Raw genomic sequence first — 16033 nt, 5'->3', positions numbered from 1 at the left:
TAGGTGACCAGTCAGAGCTGGGGAGACGATCTGTGGCTGGAATCAGAGAAACCGAGATTTCTCTCTCAACTGCTTTTTCCATTCATGTTGGACAGAGGGGAGCAGTGCAAAGTCACATGTTCTGTCCCCTTGGACCTGAGGGTTTATTTTTTCATAAAATCGATACCACAATCCTAAAGGAAAATTTTTATGGGAAAAATAATCTTGCCCTGCCAATACTGACATTTATTGGGCACCAAATGTGTGGCATGTGTTCATCCATTTTAGCCCAGCAGCAGCTTGAGAGGCAGTCACTCATGTTCTCATTCCCCATTATACAGGTAGGAAAACTGACCCTCAGAGAGGCCAAGAAACTCCTGCAATATCGCAGAGTTAAAAGCCTTCAAGCAGAACTGGAAGCCAGCCAGTGACTCTGGAGTCCTGTTCTGACCTCTTTACTCTGATCTGGCCTCTTTCACTTTTGACGTGCTCTTGTCACCCACGCCCACAGCTTTCCTTCTTCCCTCGCAGCTGCAAAGGGAGCCCCGAGAATATCTTTTTGTCGCCCCCCCCCCACGTAATGTAAATCAGCATTTCCCCACTTGCTCCCGCCCCCCCTTTCACAGCTACACCTGAGACACTGGGGACTGGCCACAGGCCCAGCCCACACCCTCATGTCTGAGCAGGAAGCACAGTCACAGGCAGAGCGATGGGAAGCTCTGAAATAGAGGCCCCACCTAGCCGAGCCGCAGTGGGGAACCTGGGGGGATGTTTAATTATTCCATCTCAAGCCCAGCTCCGTCTCCAAGCAACGGGCTCCCATCGCTCCAGCTGCCCGACTCCCCCCCAGCCCTGGGTGAGGAGCGCTTCTGACACACCTCCCTTCCCACCAGTGTCAGCAGACATCGAGACACACTAATTCACTCTCCAACCCAGTCTGTCCCCCTGGCCTGGGTGTGGGGACAGAGGTCCGGCCAAAGGCTGGGCCGGGCCAGGCCCGCAGTGGGGCGGGTGGGTGGCGTTGGCTGACTGACCCCCCCACGCCTGCCTCTGTGTGTGCGTCTGCATCGCTCTCTGTGGCATGAAGACCCTCCCGCTGCATGTGGAGCTGTGACAGCAAAGGGGTGCCACCTCCGGCCCCCCACCCCTGGGATGGTGTCAACTCCCTCCCAAGCGCTTCTGGGAACAAACTAAGCAACCGTTTTCCTACCGTTTTCAGCCTTGGCAAGCTTGGCTGTGAAGTGAAAGGGTTTTCGTCCTGGAATCTGGCTCTGAGGCAGGGGAGGCTCTCTCTCCCTGACGCCCCCAAACCCAAACAGGAACACGGCTCAGTCGAATGACTGCCCTGAACGAGCCTGGCCTCGCCAACCCTGAAAACTGGCCACTGGACCTTGCTGCTCTCCAGGCGTCGGGCGGGGTGCCCAGGGCTCCCTCAGCACCAGAACCTTCACCTCTGCCTCCTTTCGCCCCCCCCAGGGTACCCCAGGACCAATTGGAGTTCCAGGCCCAGCGGGACCAAAGGGTGAGAGGGTGAGTGTTCTGCGAGCTGGGGCCCTGGGGGACCTTCCTCAGCCTCGGGTCCTCAGCCCTGGCACCTGTGTGTGGCCCACAGGGTCACCATGTCAACCCCGCAGTCTCAGCCCTTACCCACCCCCCTAGATGGAACAAGTGCCATCCCGCAGCCAGGTGGTTGCTGAGGGGTGACACAACTTCAAAGGAGAAACCGCTCTCTCTCCTGTTTTCTTTTCCCTGCCTCATGGTGACTCCGTTTCCTCAATTACGCCCTCCCCCCCCCCCCTCTGGCCAGCCAGGGCCCCAGGACACTGCTCAGTCCTTCCAGGGGACCTTGGGGAATAGGCTCTGCTGGAGTGAGGGTGAGGGGCCCCCCAACCACCTCCTGCCACAGAGTCCACACGAGTAGCCCCAACCCTCCGCTCAGACCTTGCTTCCTAGACGGCTGTTGAGGGGACTGGAGCGGCGTCAGGTGTAAAACAGCAAACAGTTGATGGAAGGTTTTTACTACGTCCAGAGGGCTCATGGGCTGCTTTCTCTTCTTTCAGGGCAGCAAGGGCGACCCTGGGATGACAGGACCAACGGGAGCAGCTGGGCTTCCTGTAAGTCTCCTGGGGTCAGAGGGTCTCTTCACCCACCCCTGTGCACCACCAGGGACACTGTCAAAACAGAATCCTCAGAGCCCGCAGCAAAAAATTTAGAGCCAAGTGAGAATTCTCATTTCTGTGACACAGGAAGCTGCCAACAGCCAACTGGTCAATGCACTGGAATATCCCTGCTGGGGGACTAGGTCCTCAGCCACATGGACCATCTGATGGGATGTAGCAAACACATCACAGGCCCCTTCAACCGCAAGCTTCCCTGTCCAATGCAGCGGGGTCTCACAGATGAATGTGCCGTGGCCCTTGCCCTCAAGGGAGGCCAGAATCAAATCCAAATCACTATCATGCAAGAAAGAGAGGGGCAATCAGCAGATGAGTGGATAAAAAAGCTGTGGGACATTTACACCATGGAATACTATGCAGCTGTAAAAAAAGAAGGGTCCCTTGCCCTTTGCGACAGCATGGAGGGAGCTGGAGACTATTATGCCAAGCGAAATAAGCCAGTCAGAGAAAGACAAGTATCACATGATCTCACTCATATGTGGATTCTAATGAACAAAATAAACTGATGAACAAAATAGGTCCAGAGGCATGGAAGCATGGCACAGACGGAGGGATCTCAGAGGGAAGGTGGGGGTTGGGGAGTGGGCGAGAAGAGATTAATCAAAGAACTTATATGCATATATGCATAATCCATGGACTCAGACAATAGTATGGGGAAGGCCTGGGGATGGGGTGGATGTGGGGTGGAGGGGATCAATGGCAGGGGGAGAAGGAAAGGGGCAGCCTTCCCAAGGGATGGCTTCCTAATCAGAGAAGATTTTCCCATTGTATTATTTAAAAAAAGTTGATTGAACCAGAATTTGATAGAACCAGAATTTTGTTTCCCACCCACCTGAAGGTTATGCATCTGTGCACGGGTTCCATGCTTGGCTGCCCAGGCGGCTTTGCTCTGGCTAAGTTGGCAGCCTCCGCCAGCCTTAGCTTATGTTCATTCCCCTTGCTGAAGACATGAAGAGCCGCATGCACCTCGCAAAGAGGGTCTGAGGAGCTTTGCAGCCGTTTTTCTAGCCAGAACCTGTCCGGAGAGTCATGCAAACACCTCCCCTGCCACGAGAGTTCTCTACCCAGACTGTCCTCAGCACACACCACTCCTCAGCTTGAGTGATCATGAAGAACACAGCAGGATGTTGGCTGGGGAGCAAGGAAACCAGAACCACGCTCTTGGCTTTGCCCATAATTCCTGATTTGTCCCTAGGTTAAGTTCCTTGAGCCCCTTTATCCCCCTTCTGTAAAATGGGGATAATTAAATCTGTCTTGGGTAAATTAGGCATCAGAGAAGAACTTTATGAGCCTGGAAGGAAGCACTGTACAGCCATCCTGTGTTTTCTCATTAATGTGTTTCCATTTCTCTGATTTATTGCAGGGTTTACATGGACCACCCGGAGACAAAGGAAACCGGGTGAGTCTGACCCCTCACATTTTGGCTCTGGTTACTAATGTCTTCATGATGTGGTGGAATGACCAATTGGGGATTCCTGACCCAACATGGCAAATACAGTTTTTCCTGATAAATCATTGCAAATTAAAAGGCTTTCTCGTTGGGGGCTTAATCTGTGGCACGCAGAGAGCCTGGGCCCTGATCCTGAAATTGAAGCATGTATTTTTCCGCCTGACAGGGGGAGATGGAATCCCACGGTGGCCATCAGATTAGCATTACCATTCAGTGATGGGAGTCACGTGCCCAGCTCTCTCTCTCTGGTGCCCTGATAATGGGCCCCTAAATGACATTTTTAAATCCATCGTTGCCTAGTCCTAGCCTCTGAAACTTCATTTGCCAGGCATCCCAGGCCACTGGTGAGAAAGAAAATAAATTCCAGTTCTGAAAACAAGCAGGCAGCTATTGTAAGCGGCGAGCCCTTGCACAACCAGTATTTCTCTTGGAAAGCGTCAGCAGGACTGTGAAACGACTCGCGCCTTCAGAGGCCCTTTGCTCTCCCTTTGGTTTCGGCCATCTTCACCAGGACACAATTATTAAATGTCCACAGCACCCATAGACATGTCATGGTATATGGCACGTGCCTGGTATATGACACATGACATAGTTGGTCCCAGCAGGGACCATTTAATTCCATCTGACCAAGAGATGACCTTTGGGTTCCTTTCTAGAATATCTCACCTGCCCCTTCACCACAGTGATTCTCACACTGTGAACCGTGCCCCCTAATGGCCCAGGGCATCTTCTAGTAGTGGGTCAAAAGATCCAAGGATCCTAGAAGTAGAAGAGGAGTGGGAAGAACAGACAGAGAAACAAGCCCAGACAATGATAAAATGTACCGAGTTCCCAGAGAGCTGAAGGCAGAGCAGGTGGGCTCCAGAACCCAAATCTTCCAGCTGATCTTTGAACACTGATGACCACGATCATGAACAGAAAGTGCCAGAATCCATATGCTTAAATCTAACACTGATTCCAGTCTCTTCAATTTAGGATGTATTTATTGAGCACGTCTATATCCCTAAATTCTCCTTTCTGGCAGCTGGTCAAAAGCAGCTCGATTCGTTCCACATGTTTTACTCACAAGAGGGAGCAGGAAGAGCTGCCCACACCAGACTGTCCATGGGAAGACCAAGTCCAGAAACCACAGGAATACAGGCCTCCTTCCAGAAATGCGCAGGCCTGGTAGGGCAGTCTGGGAAGCCCACCCTCATTACTGTGGCATCAAAGAATTTAGGCCACTAAAAAAATTGATCATTCCACCTTCTAGTTGGCATACTAACCTCCTTTCTAATTTATTTCTAAAGTGTTCTGGTTTTCTTTATTATATTCAATTAATACTTTTTAAACCAATTTCTCAAGACATTTCAGTTGGCTTGAGGCACTGAGTCATTTGAGGGCTGCAAAACCAGTCCAAGTGGGGACTGTGAGGCTCTAGAGGTGGAGGCGGGGCAGGCAGACACCCTTGTCACAGATGGAGGAGAGGTGGAGGCTGGAGGTGCTGATGTTTAAGGAACCAAGGCCATCGAACGAGCCAATAAGGAATCAGTGGGAAAATATTTCTTCTCCACTTTCCCCTTCTAAGGTTTTACACACTCTCCCCCATCCCATATATAAATAGCAGTATGTCACTCAGGAGAGTCCAGAAAGCAGTCAAGTTGCATGAACCTTCTTTTGAGTGTGGCAAAAAAACAACTGACTTATTCCACAGAGCAGGTTACCGAGTCAGGGAACAGCTATTCTCTCCCTCCAAGGGAATGGACTCTCAGGAATGTTCTGGAAGGGTCCTCCCTACACCTCACCTCCTCACTCAGACCTCTTTATACCACCAGCCTATGAGGACTTTGCAGGGAGATGTGAGGACTTGGAAACAAAGCCTCCAGAACAAAGGAAGTTCCAAATAGAGTCAGCACTTTGCTATGGACAGCTTTTTTTCTGATGCTTGGAACTCAGAATATTGACACTTTGGTCAAGGTAAGAGGCCAGAAGGGCTTAGATGACAGTCTGGTTAGAAGTGTCGTTGTTGCCTGTGAAGGTGAAGCTGGAGATGCTCTAAACTCCCGCCCCTCCAGGTGCGGAGGGTGGCTGTAGGGCCGCTCCCAAACTCTACCACGCCTCATGCCGGGACCCCATCAGAGGGCCCGGCGGGCGCACCGCGAGCCTGTTGTTCTATCCTGCAGTGACCTGAGACACAGTCTTAAAACGTTGCTCCTCCGTGTGCCACCCGAGGATGGTCTTGTAGCCTCTTTCCTGCTCGTGGAAGGAGGAAGGTCCTCGTAGCAGTGGGAAAGGCTCAGAGCCCCAAATGGGCAGTTTTCTGAGGACATGCACATGGCCGTGCAAAGAACATTCTGTCCTTGTCACTATGGATGCTCTTCTTGTCCCTTCACAGCCCTGTGAATTTGGCCCAAGAGTCAGTTTTAGGATAAAAATGTCCTTCAAAGGATAAAGGGGGGTGTGAATTTGGCAATTCGGGGGTCAGGAAAATTGGGTGTGAAGGCGCAGCTGCCTGCAAGCTGGAGCCAACTGGAAGGTCTGCGCACATGCACTGCGGCTACTGTCACTCTCCCAGAAGCAGCATCGGGGCGGGGGGGGGGGGTTGTGCCTGTGTATGTGCACATGTGTATGTGTGTATGCAAACATGCATGTGTGCGTGCACAAGTGTCCTGCTTCCCCAGGCGCCCTTGCCCCCTTTCCAGTCCTTCCTCTGCTACCTGCAATGGCCTGGGCCTGCCTCTTCCTTCCTTTACTCCAGTATTTCTCCCCCTATGTTGTTCAGTACATTATAACAATCCCCTATCCCTCATCCTATCCCTTTCACTCCCCCAGCTTCAATTTATTTCCTCTAAAATCAATTTTTATACATGTATTTACTTTGTTTAAGGAAGCTTCTGCAGCTCGGCTTTATCTGCCCCTTTCCCTGTACTGGCTGGGTTTCTCTCTTTGTCGGGGCCTCTTTGGGAGCAGGAAGGATTAGGCAAAGCTACTACCCTAATGTCTCCAAAGGGCACCCAATGTAAAGCCATTTCCTGTGCCCTTAGAACGTGAAGCCACATAATGCAAGTCACCCATCCTGAAAAGCAGGCTGACCCTCCGTTACCATAGGCCAATCATCCAGGACCTGAAACCCTCAGTCCTTGAGCTTTGCCCACCCTCTGAACTCTGGAAACTGTGCTGGCTTTTATACCCGCCCGGCCCAAGGGGAATGAGGGGCCACACTCCTGAGAAAGTTTACCGTGGGGCTTCCCATCCAACAGCGAGTGGTTTTGCTTGTCCACTGTTCAGGGATTGTCCACACCACGATGTTTTCATTGGTTGGAGTATCTCAGAGCCAATGGGATTATGCCCACACATGTTCCCCCTTAAACACGTATCACTTTCTAAGCATTTGCTCTTTAGAAAACTCGCTAAGGACAATGCATTGGCAATTACAGGGAACCTCGGGAATCAGGAGATTCGAGTAATTTCCAAAGATCCTCGGAAACATCAAAAACACTCTTATCCTTTGCCTCCCTCTAACAAACCCTTAGCCTTCCGATTCGGGAACACAGTAGACACGATGAGGCCATAACTGATGGCAGCCTTGGCCCTTATACTAGCTAACAAGAAACAATAATTATTGTTGTTAGCATTATGAAGCAGCTGTCATTTACTGAGCACATACTATGTGCCAGTATTAAGCACCTAATGTACACAAAGACCTCAAACAAAGTTTTGAGGCAGGCGTTATTATCCACATTTTACAGGTGAAGAAACTGAAGCTCAGAGAGGTTAAGTAACTTCCCAAAAGTCACACTGCTGATAACAGGCAGAACCTGCTTTGGCTCTAAGCCTCTGCTCTGATCAGTAGGCTGCCCTCCTTTGAGGTCTGTGGCCCTGGAGTAACGCTGTGGAGCAGTAGACAATCGGCCTTCTGTAGAGGACAGGAGTTTTCAGGAGGACTTCCCAGAGGCACTCTTGCCCCTTTATAAGGAAACCCAACCTGTGAAAATCAAATTCAAATTCATTACAAAGAATTCCCACAGCCTTTCTTTAAATGGAGAGTGACTGACACATGCAAAATAGGGATCAATTTAGAAAGGCAGTGTTTACTGAAGCTTTTCAGAAACAAATGAATTCCTTGAACCAACTTGTCCATATGCAAATAGCTGCCTATGGCTTCAGACCAAGATGGACAAGACACACAGAATGGAAGGACCCAGCTGAGAACCAGGGGCCACCCATGAGCCCTGAACACACATGTATGCATGTGTACTTGTACACACAAGCACACACTCATACATGCACACACTTGTATACACATCACCAAGCACATATTCACACACAATTGTGTGTGCACATGCATACACACACATGCACAAGCACACACCCACACATTCATGCATGCATGTGCACAACTATATACATGCACACATTCATACATGCTGTATTCACACACACACACACACACCACGGCTCTAAACAAAAATCACCTTGCCTCTTAATAGAATATCAAAGGGATAAAAACCAATTAGGACAAAAGTTGTCAAGCCAAAGTCTTTCAAAACTGGATTCTCAAATAGAAGGAAGTGAATCCCTGTTTACCACAGACCCCTTCTGGGCTCAGCATCAGCAGAACTGTCCACCGGTGTCTTCCATGTGCATTTCCCTCCACCTCCACCTCTGAGCCCTGCTGCCTGCTGCTCCCAAGCCTTGCTCTCCTCCCCTGCCTCAGCCAAATCCTCAGGCCATGAGTCCTGCCCCAAATCCTAATGGAGAGACTATCCTAATTGAGAGAAGCTACTTTTCTCCTCTTTAATTTTTTCTTTTTCTATCTCTAACCTTAACACATGAATGATCCTAAAGTTTTGATGATGTGTTTTTTTTCTCGGACTAAACTATTATTTACAGGGGGAGAGGGGAAAGAAAGGCTCTAGAGGGCCTAAAGGGGATAAGGGAGACCAAGGAGCGCCTGGATTAGATGCCCCCTGTCCGTTGGTATGTTTTCATTTATCACTTGCCTTGTACTGGTTTTCTCCTTGAAGTTTGCAAGCCGGAAACAAAGAAGGCAAATGAACTAAGAGGAGATCCGAATGACGACACTGATGCTACCAAATCTACCTGTGCTTTGGCCTGTGAGATGCTCGCCTGCTGTTGGTTTTGCCTTAAAACCACAGCTGCAAACCGTTCAAAGGAAATCCCTTTCCTTTGAAGATGCAGAGCAATTGATGGGTGGACGTGGAAAGACCCGAGGAAAGGGATTTTGGAGACAGCCTCAGCTCTTAGCTCCAGGATGGCTTTGGAAGCCAGTGCAGCCTTTGTGAGCCATGCGTTTGCCTTCTTTGTTTCATGGCCACCTCTGTAGCCAGCAGTCCAAGCTGTTGGAATCCTCCCTCGATCAGGATGCAGGACCCCCAGGTTAGCGTCTGCAGAGGGCCACCTGTGCCCTAGCCGGGCAAAACAAGGCCAGAAAGGGGCTTTTAATATACAGTCTCCCAACTTAAAACCTGCAGACCAAAATCAGTAAGCAAACACCCCCAGGAAGACTTCCCAAACGAGCCAGTAAGGAATGACTCATGGACGTCGGCCGGGCTTCTTAAGTGCCTTCCCCGTCCATTCGAAGGTTCTGAAAACTATGACGCACTGACGCTGAAATTCATCTGTGTTCACTCTAAATGAGTCTGCAAAGGGAGAGGGGGCTGCTGTACACGTTTCAAAACTAAACTCTTCTGGAAGCCAAAGACAGTGTAAAGGTTGAATTTAGGACATGAGCATCGACTGTGATTGCGGCCCTACTTACGGATGCCTCACGGGTCCTGCATCCTGGCCAGGGTAGGACTGGGCCTCTCCACTCCACAGTCGGAGCTGGCCAGCCTTGACCTAAATAATCGTCGTGGTTGGTTTCATGAACAGGGACACCGAGGTTTTAAAGGAGAAAAAGGGGAGCCGGGGTTACCAGGGCTGGACGGACTGGATGCCCCGTGCCCATTGGTATGGCATCACCCTTCCTTGCCTGCATGGCCAGTTTGGGCTCCCCCACATGTGTGGTTTGTGCCTGAGTGCCTCTCCAACCACCCTCTACCTCCGCCTGCTCCACCCATCTAGTCTCCACTTCCTGCCTCTTCTCCGTAGACACCAAGGGTCTCCCTGCCTGTCTGGTCCTCAGGGGCTCCCACGGCACCCACCTCTTGCATGCAAAGTTTGCCGGGATGTTTTCTTGGCTTCATCCTGCAGCTGCCTCGAAAGCACACCACCTGCCCACCCGAAGCCAGCACTGGCTGCACCTGGTCCTCTTTCCACAACTGCTTTTAGACAAATGTGCCACCAGAGAGAAAACTAGGAGAGTGGATTCTCTGGAAGGTTCTTAGGAACTGGGACTTCTCTTCCCTCACACACTGCAGTCAGTTCGGCAAGCACTGGCTGGGCACTGGCACAGCATTTGAATCAGATGACCGTCAGCCCCACAGCCCCCCACTCCAGTATCCCACGATTTGGCCGGGAACAGATGGCACACTTATAAACACGGGGTACACTGAGAAGTCCTAGAACCAAGGTAGACAAGGAGGCCACCCTGGCCATTCTGTTAGGCTGCGGGGGTGACTCTGCCTGGTCTGGGGGATGGTCCAGCGTCAGGATTTTAGGCGCTAAAGGGTTCGTCCTTTTGGCTTAAGTCCCAAAAGACACTACAAGACCCTCCCTGATTTCCCTTCCTTTCGTCTAGCTGGTTCACAGCTGAAAAGTCTGAAAGAGCGCAGAAAGATTGAGAACGTAGTTTAGAAAGAGAAGAGGAGAGCCGGGCAGGCAGGGAGGAGCGGAGACACTCAGGACCCGCCTCCCAAGCGTGTCCCAGACTAGGGCCGCAGCTCTGTTCCCGCCAGGCCCAGGCCCCAGGCGGGGACATGCTAGACCTCCGCGGCAGCCCTTTCCGCTTCCTGCCAAGGGCAGAAGATGGCTCTTCACGCCAGGGCAACTGGCTTCCTGCTCTCCTAAATTCCCCAAGAGGGTTGGAGTTCATGGAGCTATTTTCATACTTGTGACAGATGAGAGCTCCTGGCCCCACACCCCCACCCTGGGGTCACACAGGAATTATCTTTAAACAGAAGAGAAAAAGTTATTTTAAAATTAAGGTGTGTGACCCAGAGAGATGACCATAGAGCCCCTTCGAGGGGCTTTCTCGGGGCTTTTTAAGACCAGCGATGAAGCAGAACAAAACAGGCACGCACTGCGGCCTGCCGCCTGGCCCTCACTTCTCACACCCTTGCTTGCCCCCTTCCCCGACCTGGCCTGCAGCACCCACGGCACCTCTCTCAGCTGCGGAATTTCCATCCCTCCAAACAGCCAGGTGTCCCCTCCGCCACATCCCATCCACAGCCTGACACCTTGAGTTCTGTCAGCTGCAGCCCTGGCATCCCTGCTCCGCTCACACACTGCCATCCTCCTCACCTGCCCCATCCTGCTCTGTCCCCCCTGCCACCCTCCATGTGCCAATGGAAATGCCACTGTGGCTAGCGGAGGCTCCTCTCCCTTCCAGAGTCCGTGTGAAATGCGCTCTGTGGCGGGCTGGGGAAGGGGGCACAAGATCTTCATGAAGCCCTGGAATGTACCACTTCCCCCTGCAGACCCTCCCTCACCCAGAGGGGACAATGAAGGTCATGTTTATTTGCCCCTTAATGCAAACCAGCATATTACCCAGTAACATTCCATATTGACATGTCGGTTGCCTATTAATTTTGCTGTGAAGTGCACCTAACTTCCCCTTATCTCTCGTTGCCGTTTACCCCGGGTCCTGCATTGTGTTACCGTGGGCGTGGGGGCAGCGGGTGCTATTGATCATGGTTCTTAATACAAGATAACTAGGCTTCTTCGGCCCTCCATGCGGGTTGGCTGCCTGCTGAATGCCAGGTGAGAGGTTTAGGCACTTTCGTGGGTGGATGAAATTGGCCTGGGCACAGAGGGCTCCCATTCAATCTCCTTGGGGCTGACTACTTGCTCTGGTTCCCTGGAACCTCGTGTCCATCTCTCCCTCTGCCCTGGAGCCTGGAATTCTAGAATCTGGGTTTCAGTTCTAGCAGATGTGGACTGAGAGCCCGATCTTTGCCCTAGCTCAGCCTCCCCCTCCCACCGTGTCTCTCAGAGGTCCCCAGGTTCCCCCAGGGTGTGCCAGCGAGGCAGGCCATCAGGGCCCCAAAAGGTGGGACATCCCAAGGCTGCAGGTGCTCTGTGGATGCCACCAGTAAAGGGGACAATAGCACACAGTTCATTCCCATCCTGCCACTGCATCTTCCCAAATTCCCAGCACGCCCTTGTCACCAAGCTAAAGGCGCCTCAGGGCCATGTCCTTTTGCACACCTGCTCCTTCCTATTGATCACCAGGTGGGAACTGCCTAGATCTCCTCCTTCCACTGCTAAGGAAGAGAAAACTATAAGAGAATGGGAGAATTGGGGGGCACCTGAGCAGTCATTTCATACAGCCACGCCTTCCCCAGGTTTTGCAGAGGAGGAAACTGAGGCTGCCAGGTGCTGAGTGACTTGCCCCTGAGCACACAGCTCCCAGTATAGTTAGAGCAGGGACCAGGCCATTCTTCCATGGCACTCAGGTCGCCTCTGCTCGCCAACCCAGCAGACTGGGACAGCTCCTCTTGGCCTCGCACTGTAACTTGATGTGACCTAAGCCAATGGGAAGACAGATGGACTTGCTTCCTGCATCCTTCCAAGGCCCTGACCTGAAAGGAATAGAAATAGAAAAGAAATAGCCAATAGCAGGTGGGCACGTCCTGACCAGCTACCATGTGCTTTCCTTCCTCGCTGCAGGGGGAAGATGGCTTACCAGTCCAGGGCTGCTGGAACAAGGTAAGGCTTCCCAGTGGCTTGCTGTGCCTCAGGGGCGCAGGTGTCCTTAGGGCTCTGTTCTCAACAGTGTGATAAGCATGCAGTTTCCATCCTGGGCCTTTCTGCAGATGAAGCAGTAAGACGTGGGTCGAAAAAGGAAAGATCCCAAAGGCAAGGCGCCCATTAAACATCCCACGCACTGTACACACTTGGAGAATGTTTAAAAATGCTTTTTAAGGCATCAGCAAACCCAGTGTATGGAATTTCCATGTAGCCACACAGATGACATCTGTGTGCTTTGTGTGATTCTATACAGTACCTTTCTTCCAAGGAGCTCTAGACCTTGTTTTAAAATTAATAGTCATTAGCTATTCTCATAGTGTTCATCTGAGGTCATTTAATCCGTATGATGACATTTATCCAGATGCAAGAAATCTAAATTTCTTAAACTATAAATCCACATGGCTCCTATCCCTCCACATAGAGACTGGCCAGCTCACTGCTCCACCCTTCCCTTGAATGTAAGCTGTCAGAGCTTCATGCTTCCACACATGCTACCTGCAGCCCAGAATTCCTAACAATAAGCTTTCATTTATTCACACTTGCCTTGGTATTTGCCATCATCCAAGACATCTGACCCCACAGGGCTGTGCCCCTGCACACAACCACCCCACTCAGCCACAGCCCCCAACACACAGGGCTCCCCAGCCTGACCTGGGCCATCGGTTTGCTAATCCAGAAGCCCAGCGAGGTCCCCGGCCAAGGTAACAACTGCCATGCTGTCCCACCACAGCCTGCCTCCACCCTGCCCCCCCGATCAAAGACTTTTCCTCATAACAGGGCTGGAGACCCCAACCTGTCCCAGAGTTTGTGCTTAGCTAAGCCGGTCCTGCCCCAGTGACAGCAGGGTCATACCGCCAATGAGATGAATATACTCCTATAGATAATAGGCTAAATGCCCAGAATCTTATTAGTTCCTGGGGTTGTGTAAAAGTAGTGAAACCACCAAGACCCCAGGCTCTTGGAGCACCTACTTGCCCAGGTACCTAAGGCACCCCTCGCCAGAGAAAGGAGAGCTCAGCACCCAAGGCAGATGCCTCCCCAAGAATCTATCCCTCCAGCTGTGCCTCGCCATCTGGCAAGTTAAAGCTCTACAGAGGCAGGTAAGAGGAGTGTCGAATGAGACCCCTTGCCCTCTAAGAACAAGATTTTCTTCTTCAAGGTTGCTGATGGTCAGGGAATAGACATGATTGTGCTTTGCAGGGGAAGAACAGCCACTATCTAGAGCTACGGTGTCTTGGAGAAGCACTAGAGAGCCTCACGCCTGTTGGTTCCTACCATAAATCCAGTCTAGGATGCTCAGTAATTCAACGGCCATGCCTCCAGAGGCACCATAGACAGAAAGTGCCCTCTAGTGGCCAGGAAAGGGAGTGACTGGAAGGAGAAAATGGTTTCCCACGCTCAGGGTGCAGACCGTCATCCCATCCAGAACTCCCATCCAACCCAGGACAAGATCTGCCTCCTTTCACACAAGGGCAATGAACATCCAGAGACCCACTGACATTAACTCCATGTTGTTTTGTGTTTGTTTTTGTTTTGCAGTGATGCCTCTAACCTGGGATTGGCCTGTGTGTGTGTTTGTACATAGAATATTTATTTTTATACAGTTTTTACTTTTTGAAAATGCCCGAAGTATGATGCATCTTACAGATTATTAAAAAAGTAAAAACCTGCATATTTTGTACAGAAAATACCAACCTCTCCTCTTTTGTTTACAAGATGTTTTGTATAAGTCTGTGACTCTAATACACTTTTTGTTTCTGATACGGTCATATGTTTGCATGATATTTGTGCACACTTATTAAGTATTGAAGCTTAATAAATTATTGTGTTGTGGTGCCAAAGGGAGCCAACCAGCACGAAGGTGCTGGCTAGGCTGTGTGTGAATCCACAAAAACATGAAGATCTGTGGTGTTTGCCAAACCAGGTGTGTCTAAGAATATTTTAAACTCTGATGGATCTCATTATTAAAAAAAGTGAAACATAGCAGTTCATGATCCTGATTAATCATTAAATTAAACACATTATTTCTTGTGAAAGCAGGAAGTCCCGGACAGAGTTCTCTGAAGTGTAATGTTTTGAAATGTTAAGTCCAACAGAAGGAGGGAGGGGCTACGTTAAGCAAAGTCTGCGGTGACATATTCCAAGTTCATTACGGCGTCCTTTGAGCACTTAGGGTTAAGTTGTGCTGAACGCCCGCCCGCTGCAGCCCCTAGACTTACAAAGGGCTCTTTGCTACTGCTTTGGTTTTTTTGGTACTTTTTTGTTTTTCTTCCTTTGAGCCACAGCCACTAGTGTCAGCTATTGCTGTTGGTGGCTGTCATTTGATATAGATTTGCAAGGTCCACTCACAACTAGCAGTTGAAAAGTTTGCCTCACCTGCCATTTCACTCCAACAAAGAACAGTCAGAAAACAGTCAGGAATCTGGGCCAGACTGGGTCAACCTGAAGCTACTTTTGTTTTTTAAGAAATAGAGTTTTGCTGCTGTCTCTTCACAGTACCCTGCTTAGTAGAGGTCTCAGGAAACCTGTTTTAAAGACGAAAGAATTAACTATGGTGTAGCACACAAGTTCATTGTTAGATACTTTACAACATAAATCGGTGCTTCTAAAGGTCTTGACAATAACAACTACTTGAGTTCAAACGCCCTCCTCCCTTTGCCTACATTTCATTTTTCTTTCTGTACCCTCCTTGGCAGGCAGTACAGGCAAACTTCACTCAGACTCTGTCCACAAACAGTCCCAGGAACGCTGAATTCATGGGCTTCACCTCCTGAGCCCCCTGCCACGCTGCAGGGCGAGGTCTCACTCATGAACTCTTGTGCCAGTGCTGCCCAAAGCCCCGGGGGCCATGCCAGCGTCCTTACTCTAAATGTCCACTCAGATATTTTGGAAATAGACATCGTCCCCCTCTGAGTCTTGGCTTCCTCCTTTGAAAAGTGGAGCACTTGAACTAGAGCTGACCTCCACGGTCACCGAATGGAGCTCATCCACCCCCTCCCCAAGTCAGGGACCCAGGCCCAAGCCGCCAGCTGGCATAAGCTGCTTTCCTACCGAGGGACAGTTCCAGGAGGCTGCGCTTTCCCAGCGATCCCGAGCCAGCTCCCGCCACCCCGTCCAGGGCCAGCCTCTCCAGTAGCACAGCCCAGGCCCAAGTATTTTCGGGAGCTAAGAAAATATTTTATTTTCATTTCTTTTAAATTCAGAAGAAAAAATATATCATCATGAATTCAGGCAGGGTTAGATTCACCTTTCTAGCAGAGCAGCAGTCATAAAATATAATTTCTTCTCTATTTTATGGCAGGAGCCTACAGAGGCCCTGCCCACGTCCTCTGCTGCCTGAGATGTGCTTTCCCCTGGCCCCCACCGGGCTCTGCCAACTAACTCCACCTCCAACAGCACCCCCCTCGCCACTTCCCTTGCTTCCCCACCCCATCTGAGATCCTGCGGAGGCAGAGCGTAACCTGGCTCTTTTAGGCCCACCGCCTCATTTCCTTTGAGGCTCTCGTTGGAGGGATCAGAACCCACTGATGATCTGGAAATAGAGCCCAGCATCCACTGGAAGGCTCCGGAAGCT

At 50.8% G+C, this 16033-nt stretch overlaps 1 protein-coding gene across 1 annotated transcript in view; it reads left to right on the top strand.

Annotated features, from left to right (window-relative positions):
* Positions 1 to 14129, top strand: part of COL13A1 (collagen type XIII alpha 1 chain) — a 79536-nt gene extending 65407 nt beyond the window's left edge. Inside the window, exons 33-38 of the mRNA XM_081158381.1 lie at positions 1456 to 1509; positions 2040 to 2093; positions 3520 to 3555; positions 8479 to 8565; positions 12379 to 12417; positions 13999 to 14129. Of these exons, the coding sequence (XP_081014507.1) occupies positions 1456 to 1509; positions 2040 to 2093; positions 3520 to 3555; positions 8479 to 8565; positions 12379 to 12417; positions 13999 to 14001 (273 nt within the window). The 3' untranslated portion in view covers positions 14002 to 14129. The remainder of the gene's footprint in view (positions 1 to 1455; positions 1510 to 2039; positions 2094 to 3519; positions 3556 to 8478; positions 8566 to 12378; positions 12418 to 13998) is intronic.
* The last annotated feature ends 1904 nt before the right edge of the window (positions 14130 to 16033 follow it).

Source organism: Miniopterus schreibersii (assembly GCF_964146895.1).
Source record: "Miniopterus schreibersii genome assembly, chromosome: 14".
Taxonomy (NCBI): domain Eukaryota; kingdom Metazoa; phylum Chordata; class Mammalia; order Chiroptera; family Miniopteridae; genus Miniopterus; species Miniopterus schreibersii.
This window is presented reverse-complemented; position numbering and strand designations above follow the sequence as displayed.